At 40.3% G+C, this 11,195-nt stretch overlaps 1 protein-coding gene across 1 annotated transcript; it reads right to left on the reverse strand.

Annotated features, from left to right (window-relative positions):
* Nucleotides 1–3,126: 3,126 nt before the first annotated feature.
* Nucleotides 3,127–4,491, reverse strand: LOC115690413 (LRR receptor-like serine/threonine-protein kinase FLS2). Its single transcript, XM_030616745.2, has one exon. The coding sequence runs from the start codon at nt 4,376–4,378 to the stop codon at nt 3,185–3,187; it is 1,194 nt and encodes a 397-aa protein (XP_030472605.1). The 5' UTR covers nt 4,379–4,491; the 3' UTR covers nt 3,127–3,184.
* Between the last annotated feature and the right edge of the window lie 6,704 nt (nt 4,492–11,195).

Genomic DNA, 11,195 nt, shown 5'->3' on the forward strand with positions numbered 1-11,195 from the left:
GACACATTTACCATAAACTCTTTATTGCGACATCAAAATCTCCAAGTTTGTGTTCACATGACAAATTTACTTTCCATTAAGGTTCCACGAGATGATTTTCCAGCAAAAACGACATCATTTTTATTGCACTTAAACCACGTGGGCACGTCAAGACCATTAGCCTTTCGCCGTCCATGGAGGTAAATTTTTAACGGTGCTCATTGATGAAATCTTAATAGAGGGTAAATAGGTCACATAAATACAAGTTTAAAATTATCGGTGTCACAAAAAAAAAGTTTAAAATAAATATGTGCAAAGAGCACAGTTTGATATTTTCTTGTGACTACTTCACTGTCGTAAATTCAAAAACAGTGAAATATATATATATGAGAATTTTAGAATATATTTAAAGAGATACTGTGCAAATGTCCAACCTTTACCTAAATGAAGTAAGCGAATCTCTCAATAAGACATTTAGCTTATTGGTCCAAGAAGGGGTAGAAGAAAGTGGGTCCCGACCATTATAGAAAGGAAATGATAAAATAGACATTGTCATTATCATGCATCAGATAAAGTTTTTTCTATTTTTTTTTCTGACATCAGATAAAGTTTAACTAATGACTTTTGTAGGGGTTCGGTCATCTTTTCTTTGTGAAAAAATGACGTAAACAATTCTTGAATTTTAACTCAATATGCAATATAGTTCATGAACTTTTAATTTGTTCAATGTGATCACTGAACTTTAATTCAATGTGCAATGTGATCCATGAACTTTTAATTTTTTCAATGTATTCCTTGATTGATACATGTTCAATTTAATTCCTGAATTATGTAAAAATGTTCAATGTAGTTCTTTCGTTAATTCAAACTCAGGGACAATGGAATGACTACATTGAACATGTTCATATAATTCAGGGACTACATTAAACATGTACCAAAAGTCAATGATTGCATTGAACAAATTAAAAGTTTATGAACAACACTAAATATTAGGCTAAAGTTTAGGAACTACATTGAACAAATTAAAATTTGGGGACCATATTGCACATTGAGCCAAAGTTCACGAACTTTTTGTGTCATTATACCTTTCTTTATCTTATTGTTTGGATTTCCACAAGATCAGTGCGATGCAACACGTGTTCCGACTAGGGGTGATGATGGTTTTAGTGTAGAATATGCATGGTACATTTCAAATTCCAAAAATTTGGGAATCGACTCCGACAAATGAGTTCCAAGTTCCAGGTCTTTGCGTTTTCCTTGTTTTCGTCTTAGCACAATCGTGCGATATTGCAGCAAATGGTGTTCATTAGTGATGATGATTCTTGTAATCATTCGGGTGGAACTGAGTGGACCTTGGAACCTATGAGGAGATAAGTTCAAGATTCTAAATACGAACATGTCGTTCGGGTGGAACTTTGAGTGGACCTTGGAACCTATGAGGAGATAAGTTCAAGATTCTAAATACGGGAAGGTTCTAGGTGAAACTTGGACCGACCTTGAAACCGCTCACCCTTAGTTCCGACGCCATGAGTTCGGTTCACTTCCAGAGCGGATATCCGAATCACTTTTTTTGTGTCGCCTAATTGCGACGGATCTCGTGTCGAGACATTTTTTCTGACCGTTTGGGTTTAGTTGGGATTATAACAAGAGTCGTTCGTTTTCTTTTATTTCAAATAGAAAAAAAAAATAAATCTTTTTCCCGCTATATTTTGTTTTATTCACAAATTTCGAAAGATTCCTGCGCATTCCTGCAGATGTCAAGTTGAGTGTCAGATGCGTGTGCGAGATCCGCCACAAAAACACCGATTAAAAGAAATGAGAAGTTTCCACAAATCAACTTTTTATTCGTGTTTCAGACCAAAAAAAAACAACAAAACACTTTTTTATTTTGTGACTTCACTCCCACGTCACTCAAGCCCTCCTCCATAACTGTTTGGGCGGTCGGAGTGACCCAAAAAATTAAAAATTAAAAAAAAATGCATTCTATGTCTTTGTTTCTATTTTTTTAAAGGAAAATAACACAAACAGTCCCTGAATTTTCGCGCAATGTGCAGTTTGGTCCCTAAACTTTTAATTTGTTCAATGTAGTCCCTGAACTTTAACCCGATGTATAATGTGGTCCATGGACTTTTAATGCATGTTATAGTCCATGAACTATATGAAAATGTTCAATATAGTCATTCCATTAATTCAAGTTTAAGGACTACATTGAACATGCACCAAAAGTCCATGAACTATATAGAACAAATTAAAAGTTCAAGGACTATATTAAACATTAGGCTAAAGTTCAGGTACTGAATTAAACAAATTAAAAATTTAGGGATCAAATTGCGCATTTGACCAAAGTTCAGGGATTATTTGTGTCATTATCCTTTTTTTTATAATGAGGATATAAATTAGAAAATGGAATGAATAGGAAAAAAGACACCCCAAGTTTCATGACTTTCGTAACGTTCTCAAGCGATCACTTGAGTGTTTTGACTTTTACAACACATTGACTATAAGCGACATGCCACGTCAGATTTCCTACTCTTGCAAGGTGAACATTTTATACTTGAGCGATCGATTGAAAGGTTATGACACGTGAGCAAACGCTGTACGAAAATTATGTGACACCGGTGATGTCATTTTCCCCGAATGAATGTGAGATTAGAAGTAAAGAGTATAAATCTACCTTCGAACACTTTTAGATCTCCCATACGATGTATTTAAGCAAGATCATTCTTTTATTTACAAAATACGAGTATTATTTTTTCTTTCATTTCGACAAAAAAAATTAAATAAGCATTTGATGGCATCTTTAGATAAAAAATCGCCCTTGAGTTTGTCGAAAAATCATTTGGTCAACGAGCCGGTTACTCCAGAAAAGAAAATTTTAGTGCATGCATTCTAAATTTATCTGGACAATAAAAACTTATGAGCACGATAAACATGATATAGAGATCATCATATCTAATTATTTAAATTATGTCAACAAAATTAAAAAATATACAAATACACGTGCAGATACCCCCTTCCTTTATAATATCCTCATTTCTTTATCCTCTTTACCCTCTTATTCAATACATTTATTATTGTTTTTCTTTTTTTATTTTTCTACACATCTCTGATGATAATTATAAAAAAAAGGGAAAAAAAAGACAAGAATGGCCTAAACAAAATTAATAATGTCGAAAATCTGACTGAAACCCGACAGGAAGCTAAGCTAAGACCTCGGTCTTCCGCCGCCGTACGCCTGCTTGCACACCGCGTCCGGCTTCTGCGACGGCGCGCACAGCTGCGAACTCGCCGGACACTCCCTCAGGCAGTTGTCCCCCAGGCTCCCGAAGGCCACCGCCGACCCCCGCGAGAGCAGCCCCTCCGGCGGCTTCCCCGTCAGGTAGTTCCCGTCCAGGAACAGCCTCCTCAGCGTCGCCTTCCGCCCGAACTCGGTCGGGATGTCCCCCCTCAGCCGGTTGTGCCGCAGCGACAGCGAGGACAGCTGCGGGTAGCTCGCGAAGCTGCCGGGGACGAGCCCCTCGATCCGGTTGAACCCCAGATCGACGGCGACCAGGCTGCCGCCGCCGCCGCCGCCCGCGGTCGGGGGCGTCGGGACGTCGACGCGGGCGAGGCTGTTGTTGGCCAGATCGATCTGCTGGACAGAGGGGAGCAGGAAGAGCCAAGGCTCGAGGGCTCCGGCGAGCGAATTGTGGCCGAGCTCGACGACCTCGAGCTGAGCCGACCCGGCGAACGAGTCCTTCGACAGCGGCCCGGAGAGCGAGTTCCCCCGCAGGGCGAGCTCGAGCAGGTTCGGCGGGAGCTTCGGGATGGACCCGGTCAGGCGGTTGAAGCTGAGGTCGAGCCGGGTCAGGCTCGGGAGCGAGCTGAGCGAGCTCGGCAGCGACCCGGAGAGGGAGTTGTACGAGAGGTCGAGGGACTGGAGGGTCTTGAGGCCGGCTAAGGCGGGGACGGCGCCGGAGAAGGAGTTGGCGCGGAGGGAGAGGGTGGTGAGGGCGGAGAGGGAGGATAGGGAGGAAGGGATGGGGCCGCGGAAGGAGTTGTCGGAGAGGTCGAGGACGGCGAGGCGGGAGAGGCCGGAGACGAGCGGGGAGAGGGTACCGGAGTAGCCGGCCGGGTCGAGGGTGATCAGGGTGATCTGGGCCGGGCCGCCGGAGGAGGAGGATGAGCAGGAGAGGCCGCAGGTGAAGTAGGAGCGGCGGGGGACGGAGCAAGGGTCGGCGGCGGAGAAGTTCCAGGAGGCGAGGCAGGACCAGCGGGGGATGGAGGCGGGGTCGACGGCGGACTTGAAGGCCTTGAGGGCGGCGACGTCGGAGGGGGAGGTGATGGAGAGGGCTTGCCGATGATGAACGGCGGCGGCGGCGACGAAGAGGAGGAAGAGAGAGGAGAGGAGGTTGGCCATGGCTTTGGTGTTGCCTTGGTGTGGGAATTTGCGAGTGATTGACGGAGGCAAAATAGTTGAGCGAGTGTGGTGGTGGTGGTGAGGTGGTGGGGTTTGTGCTGTCCTCCTTTTGAAATGGTTGGAATGGACCATGGCTTTGGGGGCATGGAACATATGCTTTGGAAAAAAATTAAATATTATGTATCTTGATTCCTAGATATTAATGGGTATGGAACTTATGTGTTTTTGTTTCTAAACTCCAAAGGGTCTCAATGTGCAATCGATTTGATCTTAATAAAACGAGCTTAGACGATGACTTCTTTACGGGTTTAGGCGTGCACGTATATGTCTATGTAGTTAAATGTTGGGTGTTATACAAATTCGATGGGTTCTCGATCAGAATGGTGTTAGGGATCACGTTCGAGTCGATCCAATAAATGAGTCGGCGGCCGGGCTAATCTGCTAGTCAAGATCAAGTCTCTTCAGAAGGTGAGGTCAAAATCGAGACATATCCAAGAAATAATTATTCTTCTCGATCTCAGCTAACCTGACTTTTGGCAACTTTTTTAGGATTTATTAACATAAATGATGTTCCAAGAATCTGTTTTTTTCTCAATATAGAAAGATGATGGATTTCGTAAAATAAACAGCAAATGACATTTAATTTTCTTGATGGATTTATGACTCGCTTAATGATTTTCTCAATTGGACAATAGCTCTTGATTTTTTCTTCCCTTTATCACTAGCCCTTGACGTTCTAGATTATTAACGCATTGGAATCCTTTCCTAAAGAATTTCTCGTAACATGTCAATAGTGGGTAAGTTGCCGCGCATGATAATCATTCTGTTTTTCTATTTTTTTGTTTTTCTATTTCTAGAATAAATTTTGATTTTAGGAATAGGTTTGAAACATAAATGAAAAGTAAAAATTTTATAGTTTTCTATTTTTAGAACAGAAATGAGAAATAAAAACTACTCTTATTGCTCGCCCTCTTTACTAGCCGGCCACCCATTCACAGTCCGCTAGCCGCCTCCCGCCGATGTCTGCCAGCTGTCTACCGCCGATGTCCGCCGCCACCTGCCTCTCGCCGCCGTCTGCCATCCTTCGCCGCCACCTGCCTCCCACCGACGCCCAACGCCTCCCACCGACGACCAACACCTCCCACCGCCGTTCGTCACCACCCGTTGCCCGCCTCCTGCCGTCCGCCACCGTCCGCCTGGGAGGGAGAAATTTTACGTCGTTATCAAACAAATTTTTATTTCAAGAACAGAAATTTGTGTCATTATCAAATGTATATTTTGGCTCAAAAACTCGTCCAGAGATTAGAAATAGAAAATTTTTAGCCAGAAATTGATTTTTGGAACATAATAGTTATCATTCACGCCCAAATGTCACGAAAATTGAAATGAATCTAATAGCAAAATTCAATTATTCCATTATTTCTCCATTTTCTGAATTAATTACTCATCATTAATCATATTTCACGAATTGAAAGTCCGATTTTTTTTTAAAACATAGCTCTTAAATTGGGAAGACTTTTTTGCTGAAAATTCCTAATAATTCTTCCTTAAATTTTGGTGGGGTCAAGATTTATGGATGGACATGTAGATTTTTCGAAATTATTGGGCCTAAGCCATACATGTAAAATCTCTTTTTCTCCCTAGGGGAGAGCTATGAGTAGCAATGTCAATGAGAAGTTGTGGCATTTAGTGATGATTGGTGTCGGCGATGCGATTTTGATTTTGGTAAAAAAGATGAATAAATTCACGACTAGTGAATGCGTGACCTATCTTTTGTGTTATTGAGCGTAGAGACAGAAACTCTAGTGAATAGAACGTCAAAATCTATTCGATTTGATCGATGTGACTTGCACTCATAATGAGAAACCGATTCATGAAATTCATCGCTTGAGGGATGTCTTGTTGCTCGCATAAAAGGTCGGGTTGGATCAAAGTAAAGAACAGAAGCCCTAAATAGTAAGTTGGCAGCAGCAACTGCATTGCCAATGTTGGCATCGCCGGCACGGGCTGGCGGTGGTTGCACGGGCGCCACCTGCGGAGGTCGAAAACCGAATCTCGATCCGGGTTGCTCGATTTCCAATCCCGACACATCAGACACGAGACCATCGTTATAAGTTATACAATTGGAGGGAGAACTCCGATGTGCGACCATTCCATTGTTCGTGTCGCTTATTTTGGGCAATTTGCACAATCGTGTACGTCGGCTCTCGACTAATTTATCCAATATTCCCCAGAAAAATAATTTGTTGTTGTACCAACTAGATTATCATTAGAAAAATAAGACAATGGAGTTGTTACTTTAGGAAATAATTGTTATTATATAAATATATGTGTCCACTGACTGTCCAGCACTTACATTTTAAAAAATTTTGTGCATCCCATTACTAAAGAACGTGAATGAACTGAGACATTGATTAGTGTATAAAGTTAGGAATTGTTGTTTCTTTGTTGCACTGATGCATCTATCCTTAGTGTTACTTGGTTGTGGGCGACACATGATTGCATTCATTAGGAACGAGGTGTGGCGGATTTCGCGCGATGGATGGATGTCGTCCCAAACCCAAATGTGATAAGCTCGATCGTATCACGATTGCCTACGGTTCTCAACTGAGATCAGGTCCCAAACCCATCGCATGTAAGCGCGAGTCCTGTGATACGATTTTGACCCGGTCACATATTTTCGAAGAACACGTGATCTTGTGAATTAAGATTCGTATCGTAGTATCGATGTGTGGTGGGGGTACTCTTTTTAAAAAATTTGCGGGACTAAAGTGGTGGGGGTACTCTTTTTCTTTCCTTAAATTTTCTATGTGCTATACCAATCATACCAGCTGGAAGTCACAATGTTTAAGGCAGGCCGGCCCTAAGGAATTGACCCAAAATATCGAACTATTCCATTGGGACACAAAAATTGAGACCCCACTTTAGTTGACTTTTGACCTTCAATCTCTTTAAAAAGTGGTGGGATGATTAAGGTATATTGACAAATGAGGTTATTATGATTTTAGAAGAATAAAATGAGTTTGATTAAAGTTCTGTTTGTGTTTATTTCGTGGAAATTGAATAATTAAGAAAATATTTTTCAAAAAATGATCGTTTATATTGTTTACAAAAACAAATAAACGATTTTTTTTTATTTTTCATGAAAATGTTTAGATTTAATTTGTTGTTGATAATGAGTACATTTTTCCTTGACAAATTATTTCAAGTGATACAAGTGATCATTTTTAGGAAATGTTTCTCATATCATTTATTTTCCGTGAAACAAACAAAGCATAAATTTTTACATAAGAAACTTCATTATTATAATTAAAAACTTCATGACAATCCTTCCTCCAAATTCCAAAATAGTGAGCTATTTTTTTATAGGAAAATTTGTGCTTGTCGTCTGTATATACTCACTTTTTTTTAATTAAATCCCTGCACATTTAACTTGTCTGATCAAGTCCTTTTACTTTCACAAATTTCCTAATTAAGTCCCTTCAACATTAAATCCGACTAAATCCAACATGACCATCAACCGACATGGTAGTGTCACAAGGATGAAATTCTTCTAACATAGGTGCCCATATGTAGTCATTTCTATTGACTAAATTTCATCGACATCATACTCTAATATTGTCCACATTGATGAAATCTTTCCACACACGTCCATGCAAGTACCTGCAGATTTTGTCGCATCATACTTTCACATCAGCCAATAGCGAGCTATTTTTTTTATAGGAAACGTTACGCTTGTCGTCCAAATATACTCACTTTTTTCTAATTAAATACGCGCACGTTTAACTTGTCTGATCAAGCCCTTCCTATTCTCACTCTCCCCTCCCGTTGATTTTGTTTGAGTTTTTCTTTTATTTTCTTATTTTTTTCTCTCCCAATCTAAATCTGGGAACTCTCTTCTCTCGGTCTAATTCTAGATCTGAGAGTTTGAACTCTTCTAATTTAGTTCTAGATCTAAGAGCTTTTCTCTCCTAATTTAGATTTGGGGAGTTTAATAATGTTTTCGGGGATTCGATACCCCGTTCTCTGTCCGTGTACAGGTTCTCTGCCTTCGGTTTTATTGATGATCATAGGAGCTTTAGCATTTTGCTGAACCACGAAGATTTGTTCTTCCAAAAGGTTAGATCTATGTTTTTTCAACCCGTTTTGGTTGTCTCCATCCGGCGATGGTGTAAAGGAAGCCGAACCTAGGCATGCACCACCAACAGGCAATGCCGTAGCTATTAGAGAAGGACTTTCCGGTATGTACTCATTACTAATAGTGATACGAGATTTAGTGATCGGCCGCCGATTATTTTGCTTGATAGATCCGTTTTTATAGAATGAGTATGTGCTTAACCCTACCGGTGCTCTGTTGATCCTCCTTATTTTTTGGATTTGGCTTTATTTTGTTGTATTATGGGATTTGCTTTGCTTCGATTTTATTTGCCGTGAAAATCACTATACTTCTCATATATCCTTTTGAGCAATGAATACGATTTTCTTTCGATCAAAAAAAAAAAAGATCAAGCTCTTCTACTTTCACAAATTTCCTAATTAAGTCCCTTTAACATTAAATACGACTAAATCCAGCCGGCATAGCCATCCACCGATGTCATAGTGTGACATGGATGAAACTCTTCCAGCACGTGTCCACATGTAGTTGTTTATATTGACTAAATTTCATTCACATCATGCTGTGACGTTGTCCACATTGGTTATATCTTTCCACACACATCCATGCAAGTACCTGCAGGTCGCATCATATTTCGGCATCAGCCAATAGTCATGTCAGCCAAATTTGGTCAAATTCGATATCGAAGGGCTTCGATTATAATCCGATGATTCGAACCTTTGACTCGACTCATCTACCGAATACACGCAAACCGCCCACAGGACTCACGAGAAAGCAAACACTACCTCTAAAATTATTCTAAAGAGGGATAACATTGCACTACAAATATAGAATCTCTTAACCTCCAAATCAAGCTTTAATCACACGGTCGATCCCTACCAAGCACAAACTCTCATACCAAATGCAATCGCCGCATGTTGGACCGTAGTCTATTGTCCATCCCACCTCTTATGCAGCAAGCTGGCAAAATCACCTGCTCCAATAATTTAATTCCACCAGACAAAAATCACTCTCAGGCTTATAATAATACAAAAATAATTAGCATCTCGTCATTTTCCTATGTTGTTTAATAAATTTTTTTGGCATTTACAAGTGATGATGTCGGGAGACATAAAATATGTTCCACCAAACTCACTTTGACTTGTCGAGACAAGGCCTGCTTAAGAGGCAATAACATAATCATACGAATCAGTAGAGTTCAAATGTTCAAATTGTTCAAATCGAACCGCAGCATCAGTAGCTGTCAAAAGATGCTTTTGAGACTAACATTCTGCAATTTTATTTACAAAATTTTACCGTCAGTCAGCGCCGCATTGTCCACGGTTTGACTCTATCCTCTACAAATTGGTGGGTCCAATTTATAGATTAATAATGAGATAATGACACGAACAGTCCCTAAACTTTGGGCCAATGTACAATTTGATCCCTGAACTTTTAATTTGTTCAATATAGTCCCTGAACTTTAAGCTAATGTTCAATGTGGTCCCTGAACATATTTGTTCAATATCATTCGTGAACTTTTGGTACATGTTTATATAATTCAGGGACTGAATTGAACATGTACAAAAAGTTCAGAAATGACATTGAACAAATTAAAAGTTCGGGAATTATATTACACATTGAGTTAAAGTTCAGGGATTATATTGAACAAATTAAAATTACATATTTGGCCAAAATTCATTGACTGTTTGTAGGGGTGAGCATGGTCCGGGTGGGCAGTTCCCACCCTAGAACCGGAAACCGCCCACTAAGGGCCGATTTCAAAAAATTGGAACCAGTCCCACTAGTCAAGGACAGAGACGGAAAGACGAAGACGAAGATGGAGATAGAGAGTCGAAGACAGTGAGCTGAGCATCGACCGAGAAGAGTGAAAGAGTGAGAGTGAGTGTGAGGTGAAAGCGAAAGAAGGTGTTTCTCGGTTCAATGTGAGGCTGTAAACTTCAAGCTAGTTAGGTTTAGTTTAAGAATTTATGATTTTTCTTTTTTAAAAAATAAAATTTTAAATAAATATATTATATTTGTTATTATATTACCTGTCCGGTCCGGGTGGGCGGGCGGTTCCACGCCTAGAACCGGGAACCGGACTGGTACCCACCGGTTCCCTTAGGAACCACTGGTTCCGGTCCGGTTCTAGGTAGTCTGGGCGATTCCCAATTCTTTTGCATACCCCTAATTGTTTGTGTCATTATCCGATTAATAATCAGTCAAGCTTGATTTCGTTGGAGTTTTATTCGATACACATGGACTGCGTAGTTTGAATGCACCCTTGGAGAGGTTGAGTACATCGAGAATTCGAATATAGATCCCTACCTTGTATTCCTACACCCATTCAATTATTTCAGACTTCGCGTTTTTTCACCGGCACGCGCTCCTTTTCTCTCGCCTAGGACAAATGAAAAGGGTTAATTCCCATTGATCTTAACTAGGTTTTTTTTTATTATCATTAGAAAATGCAAAGTCCATTGCAGGACTTATGTCCTAACCGTGGAGTCTTGGGTTTAGCTGCATTTTGGTTGGGGTAGTCAGTTGGTTTTTAGATGGGATAAATACGCTAAAATTGCAAAAAGTTTCGTATGACGCTCATTTTGGTGTCAAAAGTTTTTTTTTTTTTTGATCATTTAAGTGTCGCTTTAAAAAAATCACTTGAATGCTAACTCCGATTTAGATCGTCGGAAATCTGACGTGGCCATATTCTATTAATTT

This window comes from Syzygium oleosum, unplaced genomic scaffold (assembly GCF_021117445.2).
Source record: "Syzygium oleosum isolate NSW1041296 unplaced genomic scaffold, Sole_v2.1 Sole_v2.62, whole genome shotgun sequence".
Classification (NCBI taxonomy): domain Eukaryota; kingdom Viridiplantae; phylum Streptophyta; class Magnoliopsida; order Myrtales; family Myrtaceae; genus Syzygium; species Syzygium oleosum.